The sequence below is a fragment of the Alosa pseudoharengus genome, unplaced genomic scaffold (genome assembly GCF_046254945.1).
Source record: "Alosa pseudoharengus isolate Yale_2024_CS ecotype anadromous, Long Island Sound unplaced genomic scaffold, YU_APseudo_1.1 YU_APseudo_1.1_scf_14, whole genome shotgun sequence".
Lineage (NCBI taxonomy): Eukaryota > Metazoa > Chordata > Actinopteri > Clupeiformes > Clupeidae > Alosa > Alosa pseudoharengus.
This window is the reverse complement of record NW_027468609.1, coordinates 7,931,895-7,951,355: the sequence shown is the minus strand read 5'-3', so window position 1 is coordinate 7,951,355 and position 19,461 is coordinate 7,931,895. Positions and strand designations below refer to the sequence as shown.

At 43.3% G+C, this 19,461-nt stretch overlaps 1 protein-coding gene across 2 annotated transcripts; it reads right to left on the bottom strand.

Moving 5' to 3' along the window:
• Positions 1 to 1,362: 1,362 nt before the first annotated feature.
• On the bottom strand, positions 1,363 to 18,939 carry prkaa1 (protein kinase, AMP-activated, alpha 1 catalytic subunit). Of its 2 annotated transcripts, none has more exons than XM_076283705.1 (10): positions 18,792 to 18,939; positions 16,196 to 16,337; positions 15,181 to 15,274; positions 14,348 to 14,492; positions 13,544 to 13,631; positions 12,920 to 13,144; positions 11,930 to 12,079; positions 11,210 to 11,582; positions 6,420 to 6,546; positions 1,363 to 4,527 (listed from the first exon to the last, which is right to left on the bottom strand). In XM_076283705.1, the coding sequence occupies exons 1-10, from the start codon at positions 18,886 to 18,888 to the stop codon at positions 4,232 to 4,234; spliced, it is 1,737 nt and encodes a 578-aa protein (XP_076139820.1). In that variant the 5' UTR covers positions 18,889 to 18,939; the 3' UTR covers positions 1,363 to 4,231. The 2 variants fall into 2 exon arrangements, with proteins under 2 accessions (XP_076139820.1, XP_076139821.1); XM_076283706.1 differs by having other exon boundaries at positions 2,001 to 4,527; positions 11,210 to 11,561.
• Positions 18,940 to 19,461: the final 522 nt, after the last annotated feature.

The following is a 19,461-nucleotide window of genomic DNA, read 5'->3' as shown; positions in this document are numbered from 1 at the left end:
CATAAGAAGTTAAGTGCTTTTAAAAGCAATTATGTGTGTAGAGCATCTTCTCTACAATCTAAACATCAACAAAGGGGCATGGTGTCATCATACTCATCTTTGTTCACTGCACGCTCTACTTACAACCACAGGCTACTCTGTGGACCAGATGTATAGGGCCGGGCCCTCTGTATCAGGCCATGATGACAAGCTGACCACGTGGCTTTGTCCTGCATCTCCCTGCGACTGGGGCCTTATGTAATCAGTGGATTTCACTCAGCGGCCATTCACTCCGCTCCATAACTTGCGGATTGGTCAGTTCAGGCAAGCGTCACAGGAGGGGATGTGTAAGAGGTTTTCATTGCAGGTGTGATTCATTTAAATGTGACTATGGAATTAAGTGAGAGAGGAACATGTAAGATAAGGCTGCAGTTATAACGTCAATTAAAAAATCAGCTGTTGCTCTTTATGAGACGGGATGAAAGTGTCTTCAGTGATCATCCACAACAAAAGAACATATCGTATTATCTCCATTTTCAACCAGTTCAGATACAAATAATATTTCTTGTAAATCATGTATTTATACATTTATTAGTTTAGACTACACCTGCCTAAATACTTTTTTTACAATCATGTTGACATAAAAAGTATTTTTCATGTCACAATTCTCATGAAAGGGACACCACATGAGTCAGACCTCTATGTTTCAGTACCAAGACACAGAAGAGGCAAAATCTAACATGCCATGGAACTGCAGTGGACAAAGATAATAGGAAATGAGTTGTCGCGTTTGGTTGGCCCAGACATTTGATTTCATCTGCTGTGTCTATGTGATTCTTTTAGGTAGACACTGGTAGGAACTGTGAAGGTGTAGGGACACTGTGACTTATGAAAACAACTGACCGCACATTTGCCTCTCAGACATTCTGCTGAACACTCGCAGTCTCCCATTTCCAAATGAATTGGGGACTTTGAGGCCATATTAGGTAGGCCTGTGAGAAGTATATGGCGATAGGAGATTGTAGAAGTGCATCAGAAGTATGATGAGTGTTTCAATTCCTTAGGTATGGAACACCTCTATGTTTTCTCTGCATCTGACATGCAACAAAAGAAAAGTGTGCCACCTAGTGGCAGTGGATTGAACATATATCTGTGTCCAGGCCAGATGCTCAGTGAATCGGGATTAGTGGACTGTGAGGCATCCACCCGACTCTGAACAGGAAGTCCGGCACACTGCTTAAAGCTCACATATTGTTTTCTAGGTCTTGAGATGCAATGTTACAGTGTACTGAACACAAAAATCACAGGTTAGGTTGGGGGGGGTAATGATTTTTGTAAAACACAATATGAAACGGCCGTAAATATGGACCAAAAGACAGACAGTGCGAATTAGCAGTTTATTAGGCAGTTGTGTGTACAAATTTTTCTCATTTTCTTTTTTTTTTAATACACAATCAATAACTTTACAAAGGTCAAACCTCAGAACTGGGTCCCTTTCCACACACCAAAAAAAAAAAAAAAAGATTCTCAAAAGCAGTTAAGACATGTCAGCGATAGATGCTCGTTTCCATTCTCTCTCTTATAATCGGAAGTGCAAGCACTCTATCGCATATCCAGGCATGATAATGCAAAGAAGAAGAAAAATTTTTTTTTAAAGAAGTGTGTGCTCCTATAGGGTCCCAGACCATTCAAGGAAGCACTTAAAAAAAACACACTTCCTATTGGAATCATCCTTTACGACTATGATCTACTGTGTGCCTCTCAGGAACATTTTTATCTCACGTCATACCAACCCCGGGTTCCTGTGGTACCATAGGGACATATGACACCCACACACACAAAAAAACAGACTCTTCCTGAATCCAGAACACACAAGTAAATCGCATGATAAGGCATCTGACAAACTAACAGAGGCGGATTCAAGACTGTTACTGAGGACAGACATCCAAGAACATATCAGAGTGATGTGACAAACACAATCGGGTTGGACCTGGGAACACAGTTCAAAGGACTAGGTACTTACTTTTAAATAGACAACTGCCGTTTCAGCCGGCTCAATACGAGTGTGTCTGAATTCATGTCCAATTAGTTCCTTTTCAACCCTTCAATTGCAAAAACGTAACCAAATCCTTTCATGTAGTCAAAATGGTTGCTACATGCAAATCCCACTTGCGTGTTGTTACCAGTAACAAAAATATATAACAGTGTCCGTAACTACAATTGTCATGCGCATCAAACTTTTTTGTGTCAGGCAATTAACATCTCAGTCAACATCAGCAGAATTAAATTTCAATAAGGAAAATGTTAACTTTTGACTTTTTTTTTTTTTTAAGGCTAACCTTGTAGACATGAATTATCCCTACGATTATTCCATACTCACTCTAAGGTTAATTCTGACATCCCACTTTGCTCGCTGGAATGAGAACTTCTGTTTCAAGATCAAGTTCAAATAATGAGTCATCTGACAATACCTCTCTGGTCCATTTTCTAACCAGTGGTCTTTTTCAATTAAAACCTAAAGTTAAAAAAGGAAAAAACAAAACGTGTATCAAATAAAACGTCATCCAGCAATATATAATCATTTTAAAAAGCGAATCATTCAAAGTCCATAAATCCACATTATAATCTGCTATACTCATGTCGAGCACTGATAAATATAGATCCAAACACAATTGTTTATTCTGAATATATAGATATATATGTCTATAAAAATGTAAGGAACAGACCATTCAGAACTTCCGAGACAAGACACAACCTCTGCTTAAAAAAAAAAAAAAATCCAAACAAAATCATAATAATCAAAATAATTTTCTTTTCCTGAACAGAGATACAGGGGCATTGCACATCCTCACAGAATGACTTGGGTACTGGTGCTACAGGCATTCCGATAGCCGTTAGCCCTAAAGCGCTGAGCTGGGCACTCAGAATGCTTGCTCGGGCCCCTGATAACTGGGACCTGATGCTCTAGAAAGCTACTAGGCCCTAAATGTCCTGCATGCTTAGGGAGCCCTGGGCCTCTAGAGTGCTGGATGTTCATATGACCTATGGGTCTGCCAGGAGGACTGTGGTCTTTGACAGGCCTCTGGGGCCGTAAAGGGCTGGCCTCTGAGGCCTGGGTCTGCTGGCCGCTCAGGTGGCCGTCAGCGTGAAGCGGAGCAGCAGGTACGAAAACAAAACTGCTTCCCACCACACAACTAATCAAAAGATCATCAGTGTGACCAGACACACACACACACACACACACACACGTAATCTTGCAACTCCATCTGGATACAGTACAGTGAACTCAGTGTATCACTTCAGTCATTCATAAAACACTGGGGCAAATTAACTTTGTGGTCACTGTTGGGGGGGGGGGCAAATTTCTTTGTGAAGAATACCAAAAACAATCTGTAAAATTATGAATATTTCAGTAAAGTGGCGTAGCGATGATTTCTCAGTTCTGCTGCCTTCTCCCTTTCTCTCACTCCACTTTAAGGGGCACTGAAATCTGCAGAACATGAAGCCATGTCATGCTACCTTGAGATAGCTGTGGGAGAGACCCGAGATGCTTGCCTGAGGCACCATGTAATTCACTGATGTCCATGGATTTTGGAGTTAGGTAATGGGGTTCAAGCATACTTATAAACATAATTTTTGCCATAGAAGGCTATATACACCTTTAAATGTCACTGTCCAGATGCCATCAGTTTTCCATCTTTCAAGGCCACACTGAGAAACTACATCCTCTGTGATTGAGGGGTGAACAGTGTGGCTAACAAGAGGGTGAACTAACTCTCGACTCCAATGTATTTCCAACTATATGTTTGATAAATGTTCAAATATCATACATTAGATCATTATTGTGTAATAAATCACTGAAGCTCACCATTATTAATCATATCAGGACTCTGAGCTGCAGGCAAACATCACAGAACCCACACAGGACCCAAGCACATGAGGATTAGTGTTCTGTAGCAGTGCCCCACTAAATCCCTCCCCTTTCTGTCACCCAGTCAGAGCTCTAAAACATCCACCTCAGTGCATCCATGAACCAATCATATTCATCCATCTAAGTGGAATGATGTAGAGCAACGAGTCTGTTAACATGCTTATTGCTATAAAGACACAAAGAGTGAAACAGAGAGAGAGAAAGAGACAATCCAAAAAGATGGCATGACTGAAACAGAAGAAAGAGACAGAGAATGGGTATAGAGAAAAGAAAGAAACAGAGAGAGAGAGAGAGAGCAGAAGGCGGTGTGAGCACTGAGAGCTATCGCGCGAGCAGCTTGATGAGGTTGGCGCACATCTCGAAGAACTCGATGGTGTGGCTGCCGGGTCGCGGGTACGGCTCGCCTCCGGTCGAGTCCACGGAGGAGGTGAGCGAGGAGGCCAGCGAGCCGTCGCGGCCGTGGGCCTGGGCCACCGGCGGCGTGGAGGGGGCTGAGGCCTCGCCGTCCACTGCCTCGCCCTTCTCAGTCTTGTCATTCTTCAGGGCCATTCTGTAGTTCCCCACCGAGCCCGAGCGGTGAGGGGTTGCAGTCCCAGATTTGGCCTCCATCACGTCATCTGTGACACACAGGGAGAAACATCATCAGATATGTACACACACACACACACACACACACAGAAACAAACACTAAACACACACACACACACACAGAAACAAACACTAAACACACACACACACACACACACACACACACAAATTTAAAACACACATTAAACGCACACTAAACACACACACACACTTGTGTTGTCACGATACCAAAATTATGACTTCGATACGATACCTGCCATAAATATCACGATGCTCGATACTAAAACGATACTACGGCGAAATCCTAAGATATCTGGAGAAGAAAGGACTCATACCTCCTCCAAGTGTATTGAGTCATTTGTGTTGAATTTGGTGCACTTTTGTAGTGTGTAGGTCAATTCTGGGTTCTAAACTTCTAAACTTCCTACATAATTATTATGTTTTTATAGTCAGTAAAATAGTAGGCCTACTTTCTGTGATTAAGTCCTTTATTGTTTGTTATAGTTAATTTACATTGTGTTGTGTTTTGGCAATAAAGTAGCTTTAAATAGCCAAACTAGTCTAGATCAAGGTCAGTGTTAAAATTACTGCATGCAAATCACTGAATGCTATGCAGAGGGGACTAATCTTTAGGCCATCTGATGTACAGTATAGGCTACCCTAGGCCTTCCTGTGTTCATGGGATTTCTTTGACAGTTGCAAAGGGGAAAATGTGAGGATAGTCTTCTTTGCACCCACTCAGTGTACAAGTACGACGTTCCAACCACTCAGGTCTTCGTCAGATAGGCCTACACCATTACCTGTTGCAATATATCTGTGTGCATTACTACATTACGTCTATTTCTTTGATAACATGATTTGCTAGCACATACTGTAACAATACGCCGCTATTATTATTAGGACTCAACACGCTTTGGTGGTATTATGCTTTGGGCTTTAATTAGCGCATTTCAGGTAGCCTATCCTACATCTGGGCAATAATTATTGAACAAATTGCAGTCTACATGCCATGACAAATATTACCAGTAGTAGGCTACTGACCGAACATGAAACAGATCGTTTACAAGTTATGGTAATGTTATTCTGGCGTGAACATTGGCTTTCATCACGTTAGCACCCTATGATTACAGCTCGTTATGTCTCGTCAAAATGATTACAGCTCGTTATGTCTCGTCAAAATTCATTGATGAAGGAAGGTTCACTTTATCCCAGAGAACCATACTCGTTTCACTTAGGCTAGATTAAAACATAAGAGAAGAACTTGGCACTAACCATGTAGTCGTGTTTTCTATAGCATATTCGTTAACCTGTCGTTCTTTGAACTCTTTAAAAATGTTGGGATATGTCTGCAAGGTATTTAGCCAAGTTCCATGCGTAGCCTACTGTTTTTAAATGGCTTTGTGTACCTGATGGCTTGCCTTAATTCGCGATGTATCCGAAATAGTTGCAGATTTCACTGCACCGTTTGTTTTATCCACAAGGCCTAGAACTGTCGGCAAAGAACTATGACGTTGGCTGCGCACTCACTCACTCAGAGCTGCCTGCTTGACACGCCCACTTGCCTAGATGCGTGAAAGGAGCAGTGAGAACAGCAGTTCACACAGACACAGAACGTTATTATTTTAATAAAGTATCGATTCTAAAAACGTCTGAAATCGTATCGTTTTTTGCGTGAAGGCATCGCGATACCTTTTTAGTATCGATACACCGTGCAACACTAACACACACAGAAACAAACACTACACACACACACACACACACACACACACACACACACACACACACACACACACACACACACACACACACACACACACACACACACACACACACACACACACACACACACACACACACACACACACACACACACACACACACACACACACACACACACACACACACACGAGCCATGGCCTACCATCTATGCTCCTGAAGTCCAGCAGATATGTCCTGCTGTCCACTTGGTAGAGCTGCAAGCTCATCTTGGTTTGCATGCCTGTAACAGGATTCTTCCTCCTCACGCGTAAATAATACGGATTCACTACCTGTAGATCAGACACCAGATTATTCACTGGTCCTACTCACATCAAATCATTAAACAAAAACACGAGAGACCATAATATATCACACATTAACCAGGTATTAGAAGAACATGAAGTGCCTGAAATGTGGTTTCTCTACAGTATACTAGTTACCTTGGTTGTAATACAAAGTACGTTTTTTTATCATTTTTCTACAAGCAAAATAGCATTTCCTCACAATTACAAGCAACTCCGGTTCACTTTGCAGTCATGTTCAAATGTTGAATCTGGTAATAAGTTCCATTTGAACCTATACTGGCCATTCCATTCCATAATAGGTATTGTCTCCCATTTTAAGTATAAGTACATATACTCTTTTGATCCCGTAAGGGAAATTAGGTCTCTGCATTTATCCCAATCCGTGAATTAGTGAAACACACTCAGCACACAGTGAACACACAGTGAGGTGAAGCACACACTAACCCCGGCGCAGTGAGCTGCCTGCTACAACAGCGGCGCTCGGGGAGCAGTGAGGGGTTAGGTGCCTTGCTCAAGGGCACTTCAGCCGTGCTTACTGGTCAGGGTTCGAACACGGCTGCCCCACCATTTTGGTTAAAGAGGCTGTGTAGAATTCTTTAGGATACGAGTTGTTTTGAACACTGCTGCAATAGTACCATACTCTTTGATTTGCACAGTGGGACAAAAACTACACACAGTCCCTTTTAAGGTAAGGTAAAAGTAATGGGAAGTAGTATCTTTATCCAAAGCAACAGGGGCTCACAACGTTAATGGAACAAACTCAGACCGCTTACTCATGGTAGAAATCAATGTGTGGCATTCTCTAACCAAACCACTTCATGTTACACAACTACGCATACAATATTTCGCAATTCACCAAGTTCACCAAGGATTCTTTTCAAAGCGATTCATAAAAGCTTAACCATGAAACATTTGAAAGAGTTCATAAAACATGTCCAGGGATATTCCAACTCATGGAACGTCTCTCGGCCAATCAGAAACAAATAAATAGTTCCATAGAACCCAATTGTTGTATAAAAGAGCTTAAAGTGCGTATGTCAGGTTAAAAAACATTTTTGACAAATGAAGGGACATGAAGCAAGATAGTAGTGAGTAGTGATTTTTCTTAAAAAATAAACTTTAAATACAAAAGAACAATATTTACAGTTATTTTTATAACTGAATTTATGAACATTCCAGACACAATGATGACCTCATAAGAGGGAGTCCAGCAAAGTTGGTCAATTAAAACACATGGGATAAGGGATCATAAAGTAGGTTTTTTTACACTGATGAGGCCAAAAACATGATTTCATTCCAGTATGTCATGCTAGAGTCTACTACCTGCCTGACATAAAAATATCCTGATACCTTTTTTCTTTACTGGCAACCATTATTGGTCTTAAAATGTGATGAAGAGGATATGGGTAAGTAGCAATGCTTGAAAATGCCAGTTGTGTCACTTGCCATCACATATAGGCCATTATATAGCCTAAACTAAGTAGAATCAGTAAGCAACTCATTAGTCTGTGTTCAGCCAACAATGGGCATATATGCTTTTCTTTAGAGACCTGACTATAAAACCATCAGTGTATATGTGCTACCACACATTTGCTCTTTATATATATACACATCTGCTTATCAACTAATGTTAGCTATAGACAGACTAATAATTTGCTTACTAATTCTACTTAACGTGTTGTATATGAAAGCCTATGTTATGGCAAATGACACAACTGCCATTTTGAAGCCATGATACATACTAATAGTCATCCGATCCTACTCACACCCCTAATCAATTTCTCACTGATGATTTGATGGCCATGATTTACCTAAGTTTTGTAGCCTATTCGTCTTTACTTTGTCCCTGCCAGTCAGGCTCATGCTTATGAACCACTGGTATGTCATAGAGAACATTTTTGGCCTTATCAGTGTAAAAGAAAATGCAGTTAAAACCCATTCTCTCCTATGCTCAACTTTGCTGGACTCCCTCTTATGAGGTCATCACTGTGTCTGGAATGTTCATAAATTCAGTTATAAAAATAACTGTAAATATTGTTCTATTGCATTTAAAGTTGTTTTTTCAAGAAAAATCACTACTCACTACTATCTTGCTTCATGTCCCTTCATTTGTCAATTTTTTTTTTAACCTGACATACGCACTTTAACCATGAAACATGTGAAAGAGTTCATAAAACAATGAATGGTTGGAAATCTTGTGGAGGTCCTCAAGGTAGGTTCACACACCTGACATAACATGAGACCACACCTGTTGCATATCCTGACTAGTTTACCTAAAGGGGTACCCATTTGAATCCATAGAACCATCCACTGGCTGCACTGGTGCATGCACAGCTGCTCACACACACAAGCACATCCCAATTGAAATTTTAGTGTGTGTGTGTGTGTGTGTGTGTGTATATATATATATATATATATATATATATATATATATATATATATATTTGTGAGTGAGTGTGGGTGTGTGTGTGTGTCATTTCTAGAACAGTCTTCATTGTCTGTGTTTGTCCCATTGTCCGTATTTGTCCTGTAAATGACACTTGCCTATGCGTTGCTGAATACATATGAAAAGGTGGAGTTTTCAAAAAGAGGAAATGGACAGAAGTGGAATCAACCTCAAACATTTCCCTACTGTTCTGCTCAAACATTTCCCTGCTGTTCTGCTCAAACATTTCCCTGCTGTTCTGCTCAAACATTTCCCTACTGTTCTTCTTAGACACTTTCCCTGCTGTTCTTCTCGGACACTTTCCCTACTGTTCTTCTTAGACACTTTCCCTGCAGCAACAACAAGATCATGAGTCATGGTTCCTCAGAGCTCTCATCATGACGCCTTGAGGCCATGGCCTACAGGCTTAACCAGCTTTCCATCAACTGCTGCTGTTATAATAGGACTTAAGAAAGCACCACCCACGGTGTAACTATACACATACATAGCCCACGTAAAGAGGCGCGCGCGCACGCACGCACGCACGCACACGCACACGCACACGCACACGCACACGCACACGCACACACACACAAAGTCTAAGCTCCAGACAGACTTCTCTAGCCAGACGATAATTCTCTCAAAATGAGAACTGCCAATGGAGCATCATGTAGACAAGCAAAACATCTTCAACGAGAGAGAAAGAGAGAGATAGATAGATAGATAGATAGCTAGATAGATAGAGAGAGAGAGAGAAACAAATACAGAAACAGACAAACCAGTGAGCCAAGTTGACTTTTGCCCTCCTGTTCAGAGGCCTATGCTGTAAAACTGAATTTGTTCTGATAGGCGCCTGTGTTTACAACGGCAGATAAGCGAGAAGAATGAAAACAACATTAAAGCGCCAGGAAGTGGAAACCACTCGTTTCCTTTTTGTAAAAAACAAGAGCGGCCTGCCCCCTCCTCTTTCACAAGCCAGCTCAAGAAACATTAACTAGCACTTCTCAGGGCGGGCTGGGAAATAATTAACGGACACTTCAAAAGCGCCCGTTCCAAAGCCGTCAGCCCGAGCGTTTAAGTGCCAGTTAGCGAGCGCCACCACGCCACGGTCTCCAAACAAACACGCTCGATCGGTCTCAGATAGTCTTCCAGATCCCGCCTATTTTGGGGATTTGCCTGAACCTCAGAGCTCTTTCATTAGCAGAGTGCACTAGTGACTCGGGCTCAGAGTGAAGGCTGGCACCACAGACAGAAACAAACGAGCAGGCGCACTGCTAGCCAGTAAACACCCTGCTAAATGGAGGGCTGTTGTTGGTTTTCACTATATCAGGACCAATGGCTATAAAATGGCAAAAAGAGAATGAATGGAGGGAGTTAGTAGCCCTCATACAGAAGCAAGTGCGGACAGTAAGTGTACAGTGGACCAAGGGACTGCTTATGACACAGGCTTTGTCTAACAGTGTGTGTGTGTGTGTGTGTGTGTGTGTGTGTGTGTGTGTGTGTGTGAGTGAGAGAGAGAGAGTGGTCCCATGTTAAAAATAGACTCTCCTGGGCGGTGACCATGCTGAGAAAGCAGCCATGCAGAAGAGAAGTCAAGACAGCGGGCCTGTTAATATTTACAGGGAAACAGAGACTGGAGATGCACATCTTATCTTCATGGGCACAGGCCTCTCTCTTTCTCTTTCTCTCTCTCTCCCTCCCTCCCTCCCTCTCTTTCTTGCTGTGCTTCTCAAAGGAGACTGAAGGTTAAAGGCAATCATCTGTAACTGCAGTGTCTCTGGGCAAATAATGGGATATGAAATCTTAAGAGGAGAAAGGTGAAAAGCACTCTTGGGAAAGTGTGTGTGTGTGTGTATATTAGAGAGAGTGCAAACACTTCCAGCAGCACTTCATTAGCAGTGAATTTCATGGCTCACACTCTTGAGCTGAAAGGGTGATAATAAGTGTAGCAGTTTGGCACGGTTCTAAATTCCCAATTTAGCAACACTTTATGGACAAGTTTTCTGTTTTCAACTTCTCAAAATATCCATCCTCGCTGGTCGCGTGTCCAGCCTCTGACCTATCTAGCCATCCTGACCACCTCTAAATACAAACTCAAAGTAATGTGTTTAATTCATTCCCCATTTCGAACCCTCACGCCCCTGCTACACAGAACGGAACTTCTGCACACCTGTTTGGTGGCCAGGTGTGTAGGGGGAAGATCAAAGGTCGACAAACGCTCACCTTCCACTCGTAGTCCAGCTGCTTCATGGCCCGGCAGACCTCGCTCATGATGTCGTTGGGCCGGCTCTGGCTGCGGATACCCAGGTGCCACTTGGCGCGCCGAACGCCCAGGTGCTTGGACTTCTGCGGGTTGAGCTCGTCCAGGGTGTGCCGGGGCCGCGCTGGCTGGGCATCGGACACAAGGTAGGCCATGCGCTCGGGGTGTGGCTTGGTGAAGTGGTGGGCGGGCAGGTCGTCCAGGAAGGAGTCCGGTGGACTGGAGGCCAGGTAGAAGTCCTTGGCCTCGCTCATGATGCGCCGGTTGTCGATGATCAGGTGGTAGGCCACTGCCAGGGGGTCCTGATGATTCCGACTGGCAGAAGGGACAGGGGTGCTGGCGTCATTTGAGTCCGTGACAAATATGTAACATCATCAATATGACACATCACAGCAGTTTGTACGGGCAGTTTGAACACGTTCAGAAATACGTTCCCTAATGTTCCACCATCAGTTTAATTCAAATCCGAGATACATGTAGGATGTGTCTGTCGACTTATTAACTTTCTTGCAACATCACATTAGTCAAATTCTAAGAAAGGATGCATGAAACTTCCCTCTAGTTGCAAAATGCCTCTGGCCTACAAAGTTACACAAGGTGCAAGCTGGGGGCAGCTACCCAAGGCATGTGTGTGTATTCCTGTATGCATGTGTGTGTGTGCGTGCTTGTGGGGGAGAACTCACCTGTAGAGACATGTAAGCACCTCCTCCTCCGTGCACTCAAACTTGTCACACACCTCCTTGAGGGCCTCCTCGTCAATCATGGTGTTGCTATAAGACGCGTCCTCAGGGAACAGGTACTTGGGCAGGTCCTGCTTGAACCAGTCGTCCTCCCTGAGTGTTAGGGTGGCGGCATAAAGCAAAAGAAGTAAGAGAGCGGCATCTGGTGCTCTGGTATTAGGCTACATCCACACTAAGCCAGGTAAGTCTGAATAATGTAGGTTTTCCAAAAAACATTTAGGATAATTATAATTCTCAATGGTGGGGAATGTTGATTTAGTGTGGACAGAAAGAATAAACGGATTAGGTATGGCCATGAAAGATGAAATTAAAGGATTTCAATAGGGTCTCATGTGTAATTAGTTAATTTTGCACCAAAACAGGACTGGGTTGGAAAGATAAAAGAAGATATTTTCAATCTCCCATGACACGTTCCATTCATTTCAGGTGGGCTACAGATATTTTTTCCCTGTTGAACTGAAGGATGGAGGGAAAAACAGTGTGTACTATCATGCCCATACCAGTCCACTGATCTTTACGGCTGAACTCACAAGAGGAAACTATTGCTGCTGTTCCTCAATATGTCTCAAAAGGTTCCCATTGAACCGTTTACAGGTCAGTGTCAGTTTACTTTACCCTGTAATTCTACTCTGACCACCAGGCTTTTGGCATAAATGGCTTCAACCTGGGAATCACATGGGTCAGTGACTTGGTATCAATGGGATCCAGCACGGGTCGAACCTGTGTTGTACACACAAGTTAGACACAGCTCGCTGATCTAAAAGGCCTATCAATATGGCTGGTGCGTGCCTTACAGCAAGACTGGTGTCTGTGTGTGTGTCTGTGTATGTGTGTATGTGTGTGTGTCTGTGTGTCTGTGTGTGTGTCTGTGTGTGTGTGTATCTGTGTGTGTGTGTATCTGTGTGTGTGTGTATCTGTGTGTGTGTGACTGACCGGATCTCCTTGATGGTGGCCCTCTTCATGGGGTCCACCTGCAGCATGTGCTTGAGCAGGCTGATGACCTGCGGGTTGAGGTACTGCGGTGTAAAGAAGATGCCGTCGCAGATCTTCTTGAAGAGCGTGGGCACATGGTCGTCGTCGAAGGGCAACGTACCACACAGCAGCGCGTACAGGATCACGCCGCTGCTCCAGATGTCCACCTCGGGCCCTGCGTACAATCTGACAGGAGACGAGCACAGGAGAGGGGAAACAAACGCAGTGATCAGACGGAGGATCAATATTGACCACAGAGATCAATACTGGGGTCATTGTAATTAAAAGTGCAATGAAAAACCAATTGGTTTCCTAGGCCAGCTATAGTATCATTTATTAAATAAATATATGGTTAAATTAGCTCCATCAAATGATCCATATTTGTAAGGAGAAAACCATCAGAGCTCAGTGAACATTAGATAAACCATCTTCACACTGGGAGCATTTTGTGCACATCTTATCAGCCAACAAGATCAGTCAAGGGTGCCTGAGGATTTGGCACAGAACAAGCCCTACTGTTAAACCATCTGTGCAATTCCAAGAAACTGGCGTGTTTTTATTTTCTGAGGAAACAGAGAAAGATACCTTCCAGATATGACTTCAGGAGCAGCGTAGTTTGGAGACCCACAACTCGTTCTCAAGAACTCTCCATCGGACATCATATTTGATAATCCTGTGAAGACAGACATGAGAAACATGAATAGGGAGGGGCACACAAACAGAGAAATGCTATAGCTAAGAACATTAAAAGGCTGGTTCATTGACAATCTGCTTGTGTGCGTGCATACATGTACACACACATACACACATAATGCAGGCTGCATAGGGGTATTCCAACAGAGGCAAGTTAATTAGAGATCATCCAGAGCCTTCTCCCCCTGACTGATTTTTCCATACAGTATTGACCCCAATGGGATCAGCTGTGCCTCCCAGGCTGTCTGCATGACTTGACAGTGATGAGCTTGTGCGTTCGGTCTGCCTGGCCAATCATGTATGATCAATCAACTAGCAATAACCCACTTGGGCACAACCCTCCACTGTGTTCTCTACACCAGTGTTTCCCATACATTGACTCATTTGTGGCGGCCCACCACAATATCAACATTGACCACCACAGAATGATTTTCCAGGTTGTGCTAAATTGTGCTTAAATCTGGTTAGCATCATAACCACGCTGTGCTAATTTGCGAAAAACTGTTGCATTCAAGTTAATTCTGCAAACCAACCACCACAAATGGAATTCAATTCTGTGGGAAACACTGCTACACGCAGTGACTGGTTTTGTATTACTAAAGCCTGTCTCAGTGGTGCAGTGCAGAATTCCTGACCATGCTATGCTGCATACTTGCTGACGTGCAAGAGTTCAAGGGCGGCAGCGGAAAGACTCACCGAAGTCGGCGATCTTGGCATTCATATGGGCGTCCAGCAGGACGTTCTCGGGCTTGAGGTCCCTGTGCACCACCATGTGCCTGTGGCAGTAGTCCACGGCGGAGATGATCTGCTGGAACAGCCGTCTGCTCTCCTTCTCGTCCAACTGGGGGAGGCCAAACAAGGACTCATGACTCTCTGGGTGAGCAGGAAGTGAGACACGCGTACACACACACACACACTCACACACTCACCTCCAGCCTCAGGGTCAGCACACCTGACTGGCATGAGGCACTTACTTTTCCTTTCCTTTCTATTTCCACTCATCAAAACCACTGTTAACATTAGATATGATTACCTTTTCAAAAACAATTGCTAAAAGAATTATCCTTATTAATCAAGTACAAATGTACGGCTACAGCAACTCTGGATATGTTTGGAATGTTTGGAATGGAGGAGACTACTGGCTTGCCATGGCCTTCCAAGAGTTATACTGCTCACAGTGTGGTTTGGGGATTTTCCATTCGATTTTCGTTAAATGGTGTCAGAGTTGTCCAAAAGTACTTTTACAGTGACCCCAAACTCTTTTCAGTTAAGAGCTTCCAGACAACATCCAAGTGTAAACTGAGCCATGTTATATGGTTTGGAAAAGCCAGACTAGGTGGTTGCCATCACAGCAGAGTTTGAGAATGGCAATAAAGGGATTACAACTAAAACATGCTGACAGCAACTTCAAGTAAGGTGCGGTCAACATGTCTGTAAGCAGTCAGTCCAGGAATGTAACTGAAAAAAAGGTGTTTTCTGTTTGCACACAAACATCTTTTGCATGGTACAGACATGTCATTTTTAAATACCTTGCCATTTTTACAGATGTAGTCAAACAGCTCTCCTCCTGATACGTATTCCATCACCATAAAAATGTCCGTGGGTGTGCTAATGACTTGGTACCTGCAACCATACAATCACAGTAACTACATGGCAGTCATATACAGACATCAACATGCTCCTTGCCTGAGAGGGCAAAAGCCTGAAAAACATTCTAAATTCTGACTCACTGAAGGCATTCATTTATACAAATGCCTTCAAAGTTATCCAAATGCAAAAAAGAAATCTATTCAAAATAGATGTAATGTACAATTTCATAGTATTTTTAATGTTTACACTTATTCACACCACATAGAGGAAACTAACTGGATCTAATGTTCAGGTGCTGCTTGTAATGCTAGCCCAAGGAAGACCATTCAAACATATCACATTGTGGTGAGAAATCTCCACTGGCCCCTCTATAGGGCAACTGGCAGTGGGCCTCCAGCAAGTAGCTCAGCCATGCTGGAAGACAACTCTGTCCTCTTACTAGCAAGCACATCTCTCTCCCTCTCTTTCTCTCTCCCTCTCTGCCTCTCTCTGTCTCTCTCTTTACATCTATCTATTCTATCTATCTTTACGTTCTATTTCCCCATCTCTACGTCACCCTCATTCGCCACTGTGTCTCAAATCTCCCGCTCCCTCTCTCTCTCTATATATATATATATGGGAATTTTAGAGAAGCCATGAGAAAAATGCTGGCCGGGTCACTGGGGGATCAAGCCCCCGGAAATCCTCATCAGATCCCGCGACAGAGAGAGTCCACAGGAAGAGAGAGACACTGGGGCAGCAACCACCAAGTGACGGCAAGAACCACACAAGCGAGATTAGCGTAAGGTAGCCCATTTCAGGATGTATCCATGAGGGGAGAATAAAAAGAGAGAGAGGGAGAGAGAAAGAGAGAGGGAGAGAAACGATAGCAATAGAGTGATCATGAGAGAGATGAATGTGCCAGAAAGACTCTGCAGGAGCGGACAGCTCTGAGGTCTCCGATCTCTGACTTACAGTTTAATAATGTGAGGGTGGCGGAAGAGCTTGAGGTTCTGGATCTCCCGGCGGATCTTCCCCACCACATCCAGACTGCGAATCTTCTGCCGGTTCAGGATCTTCACGGCCACTTGGTGCTTGGTCAGCTCATGCTGACCCACTGCAGGAAGAGGAAGAAACATTCATTTAAATCAGAAGCTGACAAGTATGCTTGGGGGGGGGGGGGGGGGAGGGGGGACACATCATCTCAGTTGCTACAGTAACAGCTAAGCTAAATGACAGCTCCTCTGTACACAACACACAGGAGGTGCAGACAGTGGTTTTGTGTGCATCTTCAAAGCAAAACAACAATAACACACAGTAAGTGGATAAAAGGGCATGGGCAGGCACATCGCTCTTTTCCAGCAGGCACAGTCGAGTGACCATTTAATCTGGCTAGCAGCACCGTCTGGCTCCCTGGCATGATACAGCCAGACTGAATACCGTGTAAGGGGGTGCAGGTCTGGCCACTGCACTGATGGTGAAAAAGCAATACAGTCTCTCTCAGCAGTATGGAATTTATGCTCCTACAGCAATACTAATGATGTGGGTCGCTGTGGTACAGCCTCTGCATGCACAGTGGACAGGTGTTTTGGCAGCCAGAACAAGGGACCATCCCTGGCTCTGCCAACTACATCACAGCCATCATTAATTTGAAAAGGGTGGAGGAGTAGGGAGAGGGATAATGCACAACACTACTGCAGCTCAAACAAGCCTATCGTCTCTCTACTACTACCAGCGGGAAAGGGGGAAAAGACATGAGCGGGAGAGAAACTCAGGCCTAAAGACAACACGATAGCTTGTATTGGCATATGATATGACTACGCCACTGGCGATTTATTGACTATACAGCCAAGCATCTCTGATAGTAGAGTGACTGACCAAATTACCCACAGCCTATCCTCTGGTTCATTTGATGTTAAATAAACAGCTCAGAGCCCCACAGAAATATGATTGCCTTGACTCATGGAATCTTAAGGGCAGGGCAAGGGCAAGGCTAAGTCTGGAGTTTATCATAAAACATTCCACTGATAAATAGACTAGAATATAGTTTATTTCTAGCTGTGACTTAAGTCACTAGGGTCCTAAAATGTAAAAAAAATGTCAAGAGTGTCAGGAATAAGATCTCACTTAGGCAAACTAGTTTTATTAGGGGTCTTTTTTCATGGCCACTTTCAAGGACCACTGATTCTACTTAATCTCAACATCAACACATTAACTTTCACTAGTACATAAACACTGACTTCATCACCTCCGATCAACACAGACATCCTTTCAATTTTTTTTATTCAAGGTTAGGATCAACTGAATAAAAGAACCAGGCTTGGCATTTCCCCCTGCCAACCTCTGGATCTTCCAACAAATTTGAATTATGCTGTAAGGGAGTTTTATAGACCAGAAATAGGTCATAAAAGTGGGCTTAAAAATACCACAACCACTTAGTAAGTAGTTTATCAAAGTGCACTTGTCACTATTAAAGTGATTGCACACTGTCCAACAAACGTGAACGAACACAAATCTAAATAAACGATAGAAAACATAATTTGATGTCTAAAATCGATTGGTGGCCAGAAGGGAACAGCTGACACTACTAGAGCCAAACATTATTTAATTAAAAAAAACAACTAACGTTAAACGTAGAAGACTAGAGAAAGTACTGGTCGCCAGAATTAATTATTTACCAACGTGCTTTAAAAGCAACATGCCATGTTTCAAAATGGGACGATTAAATTATAGCAGCTCACCAGCTATTCGAAAATGGACAGTATGTCCAGAAATATTCGTGCAGGGTTAATACTCAGATTTTCTGCAGCTTCCAGCCATTCACCGATGGTCAAATTGAGGCGGAGAGGTTAAAGGTTTCTTCCATTCGTGCAGCAGAGAAAGTGACGCACGCAGCGAGCAAAACACATCTGGCTGCCTCTGACTAATAGTTAACGTCGATGTTGTCCCCGCCAGAGCAATTTCGCTGACATAACCATCTGAATCGCCACATTTATAGAAAAATTAGAAATTTATTTTAGAAGAGGATGTCAAATTTGTAGTTCTTACTAAAACCATCTGACTGTCACCAGCACCTTACTGGCCAGTGCACAGTGCTACAGCATTTATGACCAACGACTTAAGATATATCATATCAAGATATGACATGACATAAAAAGCAGCAGATTTCAAAACTCGTGTTTGGATAGAATTGGTTTTAAGTATAGGTACATTATTCCATAACTTCATAGGACTATCTTTCTCTGAAGTCCAACTAGCTAGCCAGTTTACAACCAATCACACCGACAGAAACATTAACGTTAGCCATCACTGCAATGAAACATGAAACTTATTTGACAAGCAGTGTATATGTCCAACAGAAAGGCGAACACCTGTATCTTGGGAACAAATGACAGGCGGGTCACTTCGGATGTTGTTCTCTAACTGACGAGCCAACAAGTGAAAGCCCAGTCGGTAAAACTAATGCAGGCTAACTGGCCAGCTATGCTATAACGTTAGCTCGCACGCTATGCAGTTGAACTTGGCTATCGCAGACCAGTAACACGCATTGTCGAGAGGCATTTACACTTACCTTTTACTTTTCCAAATGTGCCCACCCCAAGCGTGTCCCCGAGGATGTAGTGTCCAATTTTAACCCTGCCTTCATGTTTCGGTTTTTCCGTCGCCATCTTCCCGCATAGGCCTCACCTGCACCAGCGGCAGGCAGACGGAGATGAACTGACGACTACTGCTAGCTACGACAGATATCAGACCTAGACGTGAAGTTAGAAACGGAGCGTATAGGCCTACTAGGGGTTCCGGACAATTTCAATACAAAAGTCAACTTTTGGATCAGTGGGGAAAATGTAGGCTTAATGTAATGATAATTTTGTCAACATTGATGCATAATCGCGGCGTTGTTGTTTACATTTTACACATCATAAATTCAACTGATTATCCTCATACAGCATGATTATCCTCACACAGCTGCTGGGGCAAACAAAATACATTGCAAACTCCGCATCCTCGATATATGGTTTATAACACTAGAACGGTATGATGCGTGAACATTATTTACATCCATTGCCAGCTGCGACTGTATTTGTTGTCAGGCTTATTCGACTCCATTGTCTTTTAGATAGACTTTTATTTTGACATATGCATCATTAATAGCCTAGAAATCTAGACGCACCCTAGCGGCCGCAAATGCAATTTGCTGCAAGGCTTCTTTGGAAAAAGTACCAGAGGAAATATAATGTCCC